At 40.7% G+C, this 14,274-nt stretch overlaps 1 protein-coding gene across 1 annotated transcript in view; it reads right to left on the bottom strand.

Moving 5' to 3' along the window:
- bmp1a (bone morphogenetic protein 1a) overlaps positions 1–14,274 on the bottom strand; it is a 39,051-nt gene that overhangs the window by 2,295 nt on the left and 22,482 nt on the right. Inside the window, exons 7-19 of the mRNA XM_008419015.3 lie at positions 11,095–11,219; positions 8,913–9,028; positions 8,257–8,359; positions 7,699–7,815; positions 7,243–7,388; positions 6,956–7,151; positions 6,619–6,744; positions 5,189–5,349; positions 4,268–4,448; positions 4,010–4,135; positions 3,756–3,883; positions 2,105–2,318; positions 1,753–2,003 (exon numbers count right to left, since the gene is read on the bottom strand). Coding sequence (XP_008417237.1) covers positions 1,753–2,003; positions 2,105–2,318; positions 3,756–3,883; positions 4,010–4,135; positions 4,268–4,448; positions 5,189–5,349; positions 6,619–6,744; positions 6,956–7,151; positions 7,243–7,388; positions 7,699–7,815; positions 8,257–8,359; positions 8,913–9,028; positions 11,095–11,219 — 1,990 coding nt within the window. The remainder of the gene's footprint in view (positions 1–1,752; positions 2,004–2,104; positions 2,319–3,755; positions 3,884–4,009; positions 4,136–4,267; positions 4,449–5,188; positions 5,350–6,618; positions 6,745–6,955; positions 7,152–7,242; positions 7,389–7,698; positions 7,816–8,256; positions 8,360–8,912; positions 9,029–11,094; positions 11,220–14,274) is intronic.

Below are 14,274 nucleotides of genomic sequence, written 5' to 3'. Positions count from 1 at the left end.
CTCTAGGACTATAAACCTTTCTCCATAGAACTGCAATAACTCCCGAGTCAGATATTGATTCTATCCAGGTGCACAGCTCTGCAAAACTGTAAGCCAAACTATGCAACACACACACACACACACACACATCACATATGTTTCAACACTTTTTCTTGCAGGATTACATCTGCCAAATAGTTCCTAGAAGAGCAAAAGGACCACTAACTGCTTTATGTGAGCATAAAAATATTCAGCGTGAATTTTATCTAAAAAAAAAAAAAAAAATTCCATTATAATTAAATGCAAACATCACTGAAAAATAATTAGGTCTGTTGAGCGCTGCAATACCAGAGCAGCTGAAGCTTCTGCAGACAGATGTACGAACACCAGGCTGCCGATTAAAGCTGCCAATCAACATGAATAACGCTCTGTATCTACAATGGTCCATAACGCCCAGGGAAGGAGTTGGAGAGACAAAGGAAAAGAGAAATTTGATTGAGGACCCAGAAACTTTGTTAAATTACCGAGAAAGGCCTTTGGCTAAAAGAATGCCTCCTGTAATCATAATGAGTTTTCCTCCGTACTCCTGACGGAATGGTGTCATTTCATTTCTACCTGTTTTATAAAAGGAAACTTGATTGAGAAGCTGTTCCCCCGTGTACTGATGCCCCCCCTCAGAGGATGATTCATAGGAACAGGCGTGAGTAAGAGGCCAGCTTTTATTATAAAAGCATGTAAATTAAATCAAGCTGCTCTTTGGGACGAGGAAATTAGTGTTTTTTTCCCTACTGGTTTCATTGCTCCAGTCTCCAGCTGCGATGTCTGCTTTAGCTTATTGTTTTGTATTTACAATCCTGCACCAGAGACCACAATGGTCTGTCAACACCAGAAGAGTTGCCGCTTGTGGCGACAGACAGTGCCTTGCAAAAGCATTTAAACCCGCTGAACTTTTTCCGTCTTGTCCCATTGCGACATTGATGCATTTTTTTGTGATTCAGCGTGAAAGAACAATGCAAAGTAGCGCATAATAATAAAGTGGAAGGAAAAGTATGCAAAGTTTTTATCACCTTTTTACAAAAGAAAATCTGAAATGTGTGTCATGGATTTGTATTCGGCCCCCTTTAATTTGATACCATAAAATAAAATCCAGTGGAGCCAAGCTAGCTGCAGAAGTTTCCTAATTAGTAAACCAAATTCACCTTTATGTAATTTAATGTCAGTATACCTGTTAAGGCCTGGAATAACCCTAAATATACAGCTGGAGCTACAATGGAAGCTGAGGTGTTAGAGTGGCCTAGTTAAAGCCCAGGCCAAGAGAGTCTATGCCAAGAATTTAAAAAATGTAATTCGCTATGATATTGGCTGAGCTTTGTCTGTTTTATAAAAAGAAAAAAGAAAAAAAAGACTGGTAATAAATATACTGTTACTAGATGTGAATTGTGAAATAGCTGGTAGAGACATTTTCCAAACGACTCGCTGCCTTAATTCCAAAAAAAAATTGGCTGAATACATAATGTACTGCACACCTTCCGGTTTTTAATTGTGAAAGATTACGAAAACTCTGCATTATTTTTCTTTGGCTTCACAGATACGCACTACTTTTTGTTGGTCCATCACAGAATGATTCAAGTTTGTAATTGTAAATTGACAAAAGTTCAAGGGGTGGGAATAATTTTGCAAGGTATTCAGTTAGTACCTTGCAAAATTATGTATGTATTATACTGATTAGTCAAACCGTTTATTGAAAACGGGGTGACAGTGAGCCGTTTTTACCCCTGAGCCGCAGTAGCGTCCGAGTCGAGGAGACTTGGTGTCCGCTCCATCGAAGAGCTCCATGTAGTCGTAGCCGCAGTCCGCCTCCTCCTCTATCTCAAAAGTCTGGAAGATGAGCTCTACACCATATCCCTTCTCTGCCGAAATCACCCACTGGCAGTCGGAGGCTCCGGGATAGTTATTGTCTCCAAACTGGGCGTGGGAAAACAGGTCTTTGGTTTTAACTTCAGCCTTTAGACGACCTCCACACTCTGGACAGACAGGTGGAGAGAAGCTAAAGGTTAAATCAAACCAAAAGGGAGAAGATCTGTTGATGTACACACAACTAAGGATTCCTCAGCTTTACATTTACCTGCAGTATGAGACGCCTCAAAGCCTTTTTTCTGCACCGAGTTATCAGAGAAGAAACGGATGAACAGCTTGTTGCCACTTGATATGATGGGAGGGGGTTTCTTGGAGCCACAGAAGCGACCTAAAGACGAGGCTTTTGCATCTCGCCCGTCGTAGATCTCTATGTGGTCATACGCACATTCCAGGTGAGCCTCCATGTCGATCTCATTAAAGGCCTGTTACAAAACACAAGTAAGATTAGATCAAATGGATGGGGAGTAAAACTTACAATGATTATGTAAATATAATATAGCATTGACAATGTCAAGATCTCCCCCCTGCTGCTGACATTTAAACCCAATTTTTTTTAACCTTTCAGACTTTACAATTTTCAACAATTATAATCTGGATAGTAGCTAGAACTTCCATGAAGTTTTTCTAAACATTTTTACAATGGAAATAAACGGGAAAGCTTTTATCACATAAATCACAAAGCCGGGATTAAATAAATTCTTCGATGTCATCTGTCCCGTAGCCTGGATGACAATTTCCTGCTTCTACGTTGTCTGCTAATTGGAAAATTTCTCCAATGAGCTCACTGGGAAGCTCATGAAAATCCTTCATGAAAAGCACTGCCATGATTTTCAAAGAATGAAGCTAATCTAGAGTTCAATAGATCAGTGTTAGCACTGCCCCTCAACTCTAACGAGCGAGTTTGATAATTAACATTATTTCATGGCTGCAGGAATAGGAACCATTAAATAATTAAATACACGTTTAATTAATTATCTGCATTGGCTATTATAAGTTTGCATTTTAATGATTTAATGACATATTTAATCATTAAATTTCCATTACATACATTATTTAAACAGTAAAATAAATGCTTCTTTAATTCTTGGTACATTTAATTAATGATGAGTTTATTTCGTCTCGTCCTTTTTGACCTTTGAGTTAGCTAAATGAGCAAGTGGCTAAAGCTAGCAGATTGGAGGCGTTTTGCACAGCAGCTAGTGTTAGCTAATCTATCATGTCAATCTTATATTATTTAATGTTGCTAGTAGTAATGCTAGCACAATAATGTTACATTTTCTATGATTTCAAAGACTTCAGAGATTTCAAAATTGTGAACTTATTTTCTTTTACATATTTCTTCAAAAACGTTATCTTTTACAAAAATTTCAGCAAATGTGTACCGGTCAACCATCAGTTCAGCCTTGTCGACATAATGGCTCGTCTTAGCTTACATCCACACAGCATTTATGAAATAAGTTTTTTTTCTCCCCCGTCCACCCCAAGTTTTACATTACGGTAGTGGTAATGTCATGTTCTCTGCCAAAAAATAACTGGTATCAACTTTGACTTAATTTTGATTTTGTTTCTTGTGTTTTTAGAAAAATTATACATTAATTGCTATTTTTAATATAAGAAACATTTTGAAGTGTTTGCTCAGTATACACGGCACAAGAAAAAGCAAAAATTTTGAAAATGTCAGAAGGGGGAGCCACACATCATCAGTAGAAATACCAGAACAGATTCTAACAGGAGCACAGTAAACACAGATGTCCTTGGTTATATTAAGCAGCTCGATTACACACACAAGCAGTGCACAAATAAACACACAAACAATGAGCGATGGAATCAGGCTGAGAGCAGGAGGAAGCGGCTCGTACTATTTTGATGCGGTGGCCTGGAGTGGTGGTGAGTGCCCAGGTGCACGCTTTCTTGCTGGGGTATTTATCTGGCCAGTTAGGACTGGTAATAACACCGCTAACACTATTCACAGTGTGGTCGCAACCAGCTGTAAAAGAAAAAAAAAAAAAGACAAAAAAAGTGAGAATTCATGTGATTATGTTTTTAATACAAGGACGATGTATATGCTCTCTGAGCCACAAAATACAGGAGACAGTAATTTGAGGTGGGATACCTTCTTTGCAGTCGTGTTTGTTCTCGTGCAGCACAAAGCCGCTCCTGCACTGACAGCTGTAGCTTCCAAAGGTGTTGACACACTCATGCTGGCAGCCGCCATTCTCCTTAGAGCACTCATCTTTGTCTGCAGCAAATGAATAAAAAAAAATAAAAGAACAAAGAACAAAAAGGCACACTTGAACTCTTTTTGCTGAATACCAGCAGATCACAATTACCAATGGCAGATACAAAACAGATGGATTTTGAGAGGACTTACCTGAAAAGAATTGGGCTTTGAAGCCCTTTTTGGAGACTGTGTTGTCTGATTTGAACTCTATGCGCATGTTATTGTACTGAGAGGTTATAGCTTCTGGTTTTTCTGCTCCGCAGAACTTCCCGTGCAGCCTAGAGTCTGCTGAGAGCCCGCTGCGTACCTCCACGTAGTCGTACTTACAAACCTGAGCAGAGAAACAACGCATGTGATAAGCTACGGCACGGTTTGACTGGTTTCAACAGAGGTTGTGCTCAAGATAACAGCAGTCCAATATCATCAGTCATGATAGAAAGCGTATTTCTACCTGGCAAGTAAATTAGTAGTATGTGTAGCAGAAGAAGAGAAACCGATAAAAAATGCTAAAACAATCTTAAAAGCTCTAAAACAGAAGGACACAAAACAAAGACTCTTCCAATGATCAGCTACTGGGTGATCAAAGGAGGTAAAAAACATCTTTGTGGAGACAAGCTATCAAGAAACCAAGAAATGAAGAGGAATTCTTGAATGTTGTGCAATGGTTTGGGCTGGAATGCCCGATCAGAGGTGCCAGAAATTAGTCGACAACTCTACGCAGATGTAAATTATGGTTCAGGAATTCACTGTGAATTGTTTTAACTTATACAACAAAATGCAGATATTGCTACATTTTTGATCAGCCTATGAACTCTTCACTAGCAACATAATAATTTAGATTGTCTTTTGAACAGGCAGTGTTCTCAATCCCTTTTTGCGTATTGAACCAAAAGCTAATGTAAGGATTTTGAACTTTACAATTGTAAACACATTGCTGTTATTTTGAGCAGAACTGTATAAAACAACAGGCAGAAGAAGAGGAAGAGTATCTGCTGTAAAGTCAGAGCGGACGGATGACCGAGCTCAGAACAAACCCGCCCCGCATCGACTGATAAAAACCCCAGTTCTCACGTCATTGCCCTCAGTCTCGAAGACGTCAAAGAGCAGAGTGATGCGGTACTGCGTGGGGGCGACCAGCTGCCAGATGCAGTTCTTGTTTGGAGGATACTCTCTGGGCCAGCCAGGGCTGGTGATGGAGCCGTTCAGCTTGGTGATGAAGCCACCGCAGGCAGCTGGACACAACACAACATGGGAGGAGGCACGGACAAATTGTAAAACTCAGAAACAGTTGTGTAGAAAAAAGAAAAAAAAAACATTTCAACTTGTCCCCTGAAATATTTTCTCAGCATTTTGACAGGAAAAAAAAAAAAAAACGGAAACAAAAACAACTTTATGATCTTCCTGTAAAGATCTTAGCAGCTTTCTGTCAGCTCCATGACGCACAATGTTAGAAACTGTGGCACAGAAGCCCTCACCTGACAATTCCTGGCAGAAATTAATGTGCTGTGTTGATCCTTAGCAACTGCAGCAAAGGCTGTGTTGACACATGGAGTTATTAGATGTGGGGAACGTTGGAGTCATAACAGCAACACTATTTTTACTAGCATAGGCTATTTTTACCAGCCTGTGCAGACACTAGATTCTGACTCAGTTTAGGTTTTCACAACATGCAAGAAGAAGACTAAATATAAAATATTATTTCGTGTGGTAATGGGCAGTATTTCTACTGCTAATGCATTTGTCAACTGAAGTAGTTAATGGGGATTTAGCAATGCATTTAAAATGCATTAATGCTCGAAAAAGTGTTAAGACTCAAACATTTTTCAAAAACTGTAAGTTCAATAGATTTTAGAGTAAATTTACGTGATAAACACAAATAGCACATGTTTGTGAAGCAGAGCTGTAACTGGAACCAAACGCGGTTTTACAGTGCTGACTCAAGGCCTAAATATAAATGCTTGACTTTTTAACAGCAATACATTCTGAAAACATTGCTTCATTTTGCACTACTTGTGCATAATTGTTGATCCATCAGATAAAATCTCATTATATACTTCGAAGGGTGCGACTAGAATATGGGGAAACGTGAAAAAGTTCAAGGGGTATGAATATTGTATCGAGGCACAGTTTATTAGTACCACAGAAAATAGCATTGCTGTCCACATTTCATCTCTGCCTCTTATTTAAACATCCAAGATGGAGTGACACCTGTCTTCCTCCAGGGGCAGGAATGAAATAAGTGCGTAGACAGCGCTTCTCGCAAACCAGCATTTAGCTCCAAAAGACAACCTATAATTTAAGACAGAAATAAAGCTCGAGTTGTTCTGACACAAATCCCTAAAATCGCAGCGCCCCCACCGGCGCAGTCCTCTCTGTTGGGATCTTTTCAGGTGTTTACGAATGACTGTACTTATTGTATTTGGGTAGCTAAGTGTGTGAAGAGCTTCAGGATGTAAATGACATGGTGAGCGGGGCTGCTGGCTGTCCTCCCCTGTACTTACCCTCACAGCTGCGCTTGTCAGCCGCCAGCTCATAGCCCGGGTCACAGGCACACTTGTAGCTGCCTAGCGTGTTGACACAGCGTTGCTCACAGCGACCGTTGTCCGGTTTGGAGCACTCATCCGTCTCTGGAAACACAAAGACATGTTAGGGACCTTCAGGCTGGGGCCCCCTCGGTTCAGCGGAGAAATCGTCCAAAACAACACGAGTCGGTCAAAGCTCGCCACACGGAACAAGCAGGACACCTATGAGCAATGAACGATTCCTGGAATATGTTGTTTTTTGTTGTTTTATTTTTCTCTGGAACAAATAGGATATAGGCCCTCTCTGACCCTTTACCTTTGAAGAAATTGGCAGCGAAGCCTGCTTTGTTGACGGAGCCATCTGAAACAAATTTCATCCACAGATGGTTGGAGCTTGTTTTAATGTCATCTGGCTTGTCGTATCCACAGAAGCGGCCCAGCAAGGGGCTGGTTTCAGAGAGCCCGTCACGCACCTCTAAGTAGTCATAAGCACAGCTGTCATGTCTTTCAATCTACGGATAGAAGCAGAGTTTGGAGTTGAGGAAGGGGCAGATTGCAGGTAAAATAATACTCAAGTAAAATGAAGAAAACAGGAGAGCGTACCTCAAAAGACTGGAAGGTTAGACCTACGTGGAAGCCCTGAGTAACAGAAATCTTCCATATGCACACTTTGTTGGGCCGGTAGTCGTCAGGGTAGTTCGGGGACTGAATCTGACCGTTGTCTCTCTTCACTTCGCCACCACAGATGGCTGCACAAAAAAAACATCATTAAAAAAAAGGTCTCTTAACAGCAATATGGTTTAAAAAGGCAGCAGAAAGTTAAGAGTGCAAGAGCTATAAACACACATCATCCATGTGCAAAATGTGGAAATAGTGAAGCTGAATGTGAAGCCAAAATCTGATCAATGCAACATAATGTTCTTGACACATCAGCGTCAAAGAGGCCAGAGGAAGGAGGCGAACGTTGCTACAGCAGCTTTCGGCCACATTTTTGAAAAACGTGGCTGTGATGTCAGTCAACATCCGACAACCAGGCACAGGAAAACAATCGTTGCTAACCCTCATAGACGGCGGAGAAGCCTTTCCCGACCCAGTTGCTGCTGCTGCGGAACTCGATCCACAGTCGGCTGTCGGTGGAGATGATCGGCTCCGGCAGCTTGTCGCCACAGAATCGACCTAGGTCAAAGTTTAATGTGCAAAAATTCAGCTGGACATTAGACTGTCATGAATTATATAAGTTTTACTCAATGAATTTAATAAAAGAAATCCGTTATGTTGATGAAACTGTAATCTATTGACTTGTGTTTTTATAGCAGTTTTGGTTTGGTGAGTCTCTGAAACTAGAGATGCACCAACCAATAAGAGCTTTTATTTTCCTAGTACGGTCAATGCCTATTTTATGTTCTCTTTGAGGTCTGATCTCTAAAACCAATCTTGATTGATTGCCTCAACACAAATAATACCAAGTCTGACAGCAGCTGCACAAAAAGCAGTTTCCAGGTTGTTAAAAGTCAACTCTGAAACAAAAGAATTTCTTGTTTTCTATAAATATCTTTGAATTTTGAACTGCTGGTCAACAATGTCTTCCCAGTTTCGTAATCTACAAACATGACAGACCTTTGAGAGGTGCCTTCCTCCAGTATCCATCGCGGATCTCCACATGGTCGTACCAACAGAGGTGACTCCTGTACAGATCCATGGAGGTGAAGTTCAAGATGATCTTCAAAACATAGAAAGTACAGTTACTAATGTGGATTGGATTTGACTGGACCATTCTAAAGCATGAATGTGCTTTGATCTACATTATTCTGATAAATCTCTAAAGGCAAACCTTTCCAAACCTAAAATGTCAACTAATAATATTTGTGGGTACTTTGTGCATAATTTCATACATGCATAAAACACATAAAATGTGTAAAACTTTCAGAGGCGTGAGTATTTTCCTCAAACCTTGTAAATTTTTTGATATCCTGAAGTTTGACTCTTAAGGTGACGTATTAGGGCCAGAATAAGAGAGTTTATCTTTCAAGTTATGAAAATAGTCATGATATTATGACAAAGTCACAATACTACCAGAAGAAAGTCATGACAATACTAGAAAAGAGTTATTTAATGAGGGTAAAGCTTCAATAGTTATCTGCACTCGGTGTGACTAACTCGTCTAGTGTGTGAGGCTCTTTCTTCAAAACAGACAAGTTGCTTGCACAATGGCACCAGAGTGAGCCAAGTCCAACTTAAACACCTCAAAGTTGTTACAGTCTGTACGCCGATACCTTTTCCCCCGGTGTGACTGATATTCTCCAGATGCAGTGCATGTAGGCCGAGTATCCGTTAGGGAAGCCAGGGGAGGAGAAGTTCCCGCTGCTGTCCTGCAGACTGTCCCCACATTCTGTGCAGAGACACACAGAAAGAGGTGAAGGTCAAGGCCAGCCGACAACCCGACTGCAAACTGGCTGTTCCGAGGTGACCCCGTCCTCCCGCAAACACACACACACACCCCCCCACACACACACACACTAAAACTTTGCTTCAGAGACAGATGCTGGATTAGATCACTGAATGTGACAGAAAGGGCATCGCTTTAATGTTTATAGGCACATCTGCTGATAATATCCTCATCCTCACGTCCCCCCTTCAACCCTCCCATCCACTCCAGATGATGATTACACAAAGTAGAAGAGTGTGTGTGAAACACCGTTTATGAGCATCCTCTGAAAATAAACTTGCTGCTCTATAAATAATACAGTCCCCTGGGGGAGGCGATGCATTATGTACATGTTGCCAGTGGCAAAAAAAAAAAGAAAAAAAAAAAGACAAGCAAACAAAATAAAATAATAAATAGAAACAGCCTTTAGTTTGACTGGAAACATAAGCATTCAAGTGTGCATGGTTTTATTCCAAGCGTCGTCCACAGAGCCTCTTGCCAAGTCGAGGAACGATGTGTTTAATTAAGTCACAAAGGAACACACAAAGAGTAGCTGGCTGTCTTCAGCTGTCCATCTCAAGAAGCGTTAATGAATTCACAGCTAACTCTGTCTTATTTTACCTTAATACCAGCTAGGAAAACATCTTTTAATTCCTGGGCATTGTGTGTAAGCTATAAAGCTACCAGCTGAGCTTCCAGCAGAGTGTGATCATGCTTGGCAGACGTCTGCCAGTCTTAAACCAATAACCAGGGATGACAAAAACTCTGAGGAATGCTTCATGAATGGGAGATGTGGGTTTCTTTAAGAATCCCCCACCCCCCGCCCCCCAACAACACGTGGAGAGACTCGATCACTACCTCATCCTCCTCGACGTGTGCCACATCATTCACTCTTCCTCAGGAGGCCGAGTCAGTCAGGAGTAATGGGGCTGAACGCTTGCTCTAAAACTTCACCTTCGTCCTGGTAAATATCAGATGAGCCGGTCCGTCTGTGGCAACCCAGCTCCGGGTTTATTTGTTGTGATTTAAGGAAAGATTGAACACATGCAAAAAAAAATTTTTTTTTCCATGACTTGTGGGAAACTGTGACTGGGATTTCTTAAAGCTTTTTAAAGGTGATTGTCATAAAGGCCATCTCTCATGAATTACATGAATGATGGGTGTCCATTCAGCAGATTCTCCTACCTGAGCTGAGGATCTCTACAGCTCCTCCAGAATGACTTGGCTGCTAATTAATGCTCTCTGTGACCATTTTGACAGTTTATTTGGACAGTCATGTCTTTGTACGTTTATTTGGGATATTGTTTTATAACCTAATCTTTGACAGAACAACAGAAAGTAGACAGAGAATAAATTGAGTTAAGCTTGACTCTAGCAAATGGTTGTAGAATCTATTTGGGGGTATCAGAGTAAAGAGGGTAAATTCATGCCACATTTTCAGATTTTCATTTGTAAAATTAAATTCATTACTTAAGTCATCATTTTACTTCAAATACACAATTATGGGGCTACATGTCTATTACGTAAACCCCAATAAGGAACAGGGAAGTCTAAGGTTGTAAAGTTAAAGTGAGTGAGTGTGTTTGCCAGGCTCTGTACATTTGTCAAAGACGTAAAATCTTTTTAACTCAGCAGTATTGAACTCCCTCTTTCTCATCTCTGGAGGTATAAACATGCTGTTTGGCCAGTGGAAGAAAGGCAGGCTTAGTGAGCAGCTACACTTTATACACTGTACAAACAGTGATTTACAGACAAGCTTCTGTCTCCAAAAAGGAAGACAAAGCTGTTCTTTTTCATCTGTTTCAGGGAGAGGTTTAACCTCCCCCTCTTCTCATGGTTGTGTTTACAGTCCTTCCATCCTGGGAGACTTATACAGTGTAGCCAAGGAGACACACCATTTAACAGTAGATGTGCACAGAGTTAGCAGCGTCAAGGGAAAGCCAGGGAAAGCTACTCTCAGGTTATAATGTGTAAGCATGCAAAATAAAATAAAGGCACACAGGAGGCAGGATCTGTTATTTTGACCTTACTCGAGCATTTGTAGAGTTTGCGTGCCTGTGCAATATCGCCCTTGCTAAGTCGGGTCCTCTGGCCAATGGGTGGTCGCACTCCGTTCACATCGTAGCGCGGCAGGATGGTGTCCAGGAAGATGCCTCTATTGTTTGAGGAGAAACAGAATGATGCCAAGAGATGCTTTTAACCCAAACAGGCAAGCACTTCATTCCAGCATACATGCACAAAACAAGGATACTATCACTCAAGGCAGCATGATTTATCTATAATAATAATAATGTCACAGGCAGTCAAATTAAAAGTTCCATTCAAAACTCATGAATTAAAAAAATTTTTTTATCACAGAATGCAGAAAATGGCTACAAAAAGGCACTAAAAGTGTAGAAGCTATGCAGTACTTAATCCGAGATGTACAGTAAGTAGAGAATGTTTAAGATTAGTGTCATTTTTACCATTATTATAAGCTAATGAGCATAACTGACTAACAATAACGATGTAAACAGGTGCAGCTGGGGATCACCACTGATGGCTGGTGAAGAAAAAATTAAACCGGCTTGTGAATAATCTATCACACTTCATACATTGTGCAAATTATGAATTTTGTATATGAAAAAAATATGGCTCTGAGCCAAGAGTCACATGTTGGTATTCCATCTTAGTTAGCATTTTAGAGCTAAAAAGTACTTGGTAACACTTTAATTGACGGGTTGGTGAATAAGCCTGTTATGACACCGTCATAAACATGACGTAACACCTGTCATGAATATTTATGACTGTTGTCATAAATATTCATGACTGTTTCATGACAATATTTAAAAGTGTCAAGAGAGAACTCATGACACTTTTAACACAAAGTTGACATTATTCAAAATGTCTTCGTTATGACAACTTGTCATTAACCAAGAAATCATGATCTGACATAAATTTGTTACAAAAGTATTACTGATTAAACTTTAAAAATTATGTAGCTTTATGTTATTTAAGCTAAATAACAAGTGGACATTCTCTGAGTTTTTAATTATCATTATTAAAAGTCTACTTCATGTGTTTTTGTGATCTATAAAATTTTGCTGGAAGAGAAACCAGAATTTCTTTGAGTTTTCAAACTTTCCTACTATTTCAGACGTATCAGTCAATTTCTGAGTGCTTGAATTTCAGCCATAGAGACAAAATATCACATTATTCCTCAGTGGTAAGGCTTCAAGTATGGAAACTACAAAAGATCAGACCATAAGGAAAGACTAATGAATGAACTGATGGCTGAAGAGATGGAAGAATTGATGGATGGACAAAAAGAATGATTCGAAATTCCACTTGCATCTTTTTTAATGAATTTTTTTCCCCCTCTAGTTTATAACAAAGAGGAGCAGCTTTGCATATACAGACATCTATCTCGTGGAGAATGAAAGAGGGAGTAAAGACTGGAATAGAAATATTTTCTGCTACCCTTTTCTTAGTCCAGACTTTTTCCACTTATCAAGAGTAGAAGAGGGACTAAGCTGCTTGTCAGAGATAAAAAAAAACAAAAAAAACAAAACCCTACATCGTTCCAAACGTACGTCTGGGCCTACACCAAGAACTTCTTCAGAGTTACTGAATGACCGTACGGAACAACATGAGCTTTGCGTACAATTCACTTTCTTCCTTTAAATGCAGACCATAAAACTGATCTATTTGGGTGTCTGTTAGCTTAAAAAAATGTATATTAGAACAGTTTGTGCGGGAAATAAACGCTCTCTTGGGTTCAATTGCTGCAATTTGACAGTTTGATAGTTTATCATCTTCATTTTTCCAAGTTTTGGCCAGGAGAGGCTTGGCTCGCCGACCGTTCCCATGGCGACATGCCTACCAACGCCAGGCATGTGCAAACAGAGCAGCCTGAGCGAACACTTTGGACTCTGCCTGCCTGACTGTCTGTGAGTCTCCAGGAGCCTGTTAGCTGGCTACTGATAAAAAAAAAATAAAAAAAAGAGAGAAAAAAGGGACGCCACTCAACCAGTGTCAGAACAAATAATGGGAGCACTGGCTGATCTCTATTTGAGTTGGCACTGGTCCATCCTCCTGTCCTGAAAAAAAAATAAAATAAAATATCGGGTGGGGGAAACACAGGGGTTATGGGTCGGAGACTAGAGTGTAGACAAAACGCGTGAGATCAGCCCTGATCGTCCCCAGGAGACAAGGCAAAACATCAAAATGAGCCATGAAATCTTCCGAACACCCGCAGGCAGAAACTCTGGCTTCCCACGGTGATTTACTGTAAAACACCATGCAAACACGCCGGCTAACAATAAGGCAGCACAGAATGACACTGGCACAGGTAAATCAGCCAATCAGCACTTCATAAATAGTGCCTGGAATGACTTGAGAAAAGCTAACAGGGTGTGCTATTACAGCGGTGTGAAACGTTCCCCAACAGAGGCAACCATTCTCTGATTCCTAAGCACTCTTATTGATCGGCATGGCCCCATGAATTAGAGCAGGAACGAAGTTACACTGGAAACCGAGCAGGGGTGGATTACCTCACAAAAGCAACTGATTGGCTGTTTGGCAGAAAGCTGGAGGGTATTCTGCAAACCTGAAAGATTAAGAGGTTAAATCCAGGTCTTGGCCCACAAGTGACAGCAGCTTAGAGTGCAGAGAATGAATACGGGGTCAAATCTTTCACCAAATACCGTCTTTCACAAACGTTACCATAAAATTGAGAGGTTTTCCCCTATTTCACTACCAAGGATTCAAATTAACAAAAAAAACAAAAAAACAATCAAACTTCTCAAAACAATATCCATATTTCACTGCTAATCTGCGTGAACTACATACTTAACCTGCATGTGGAGGCACGGGGGCCAGACAGGAATTTCTGTACGTTGGCCTACATCCAGCCTCAGCGTCTGTTTAGACAAAGATTCCCTCTCAGCTTCCCAGAATCCATTTGCCACAAGAGCACAGCACTAGATGTGGGAAGAGGCCACAACAGCGAAAGGGTAAGCCCAAAGAGGCTATGATGTGGAATATATGTACAGCTGACAGCGAGGGCTGAGCAGGAGCAGCCAACAGCTGCTTCTTATATCAGACGGAGGAAGCACTGATCATTGTCTGGGCTGCGTCTTTTTGCTTTGCTGTCGTTCTTGCTTGAAATTTCGAGATCCGATTAGAAATGCTATGATGATCAGAGATGCTGGCACTTTTCTGAAATCGCC

This window comes from Poecilia reticulata, chromosome 9 (assembly GCF_904066995.2).
Source record: "Poecilia reticulata chromosome 9, P_reticulata-male-v2, whole genome shotgun sequence".
In the NCBI taxonomy this organism is placed as follows: Eukaryota; Metazoa; Chordata; class Actinopteri; order Cyprinodontiformes; family Poeciliidae; genus Poecilia; species Poecilia reticulata.
The sequence above is the reverse complement of the archived record's forward strand: the minus strand, read 5'-3'. Positions and strand labels throughout refer to the sequence as shown.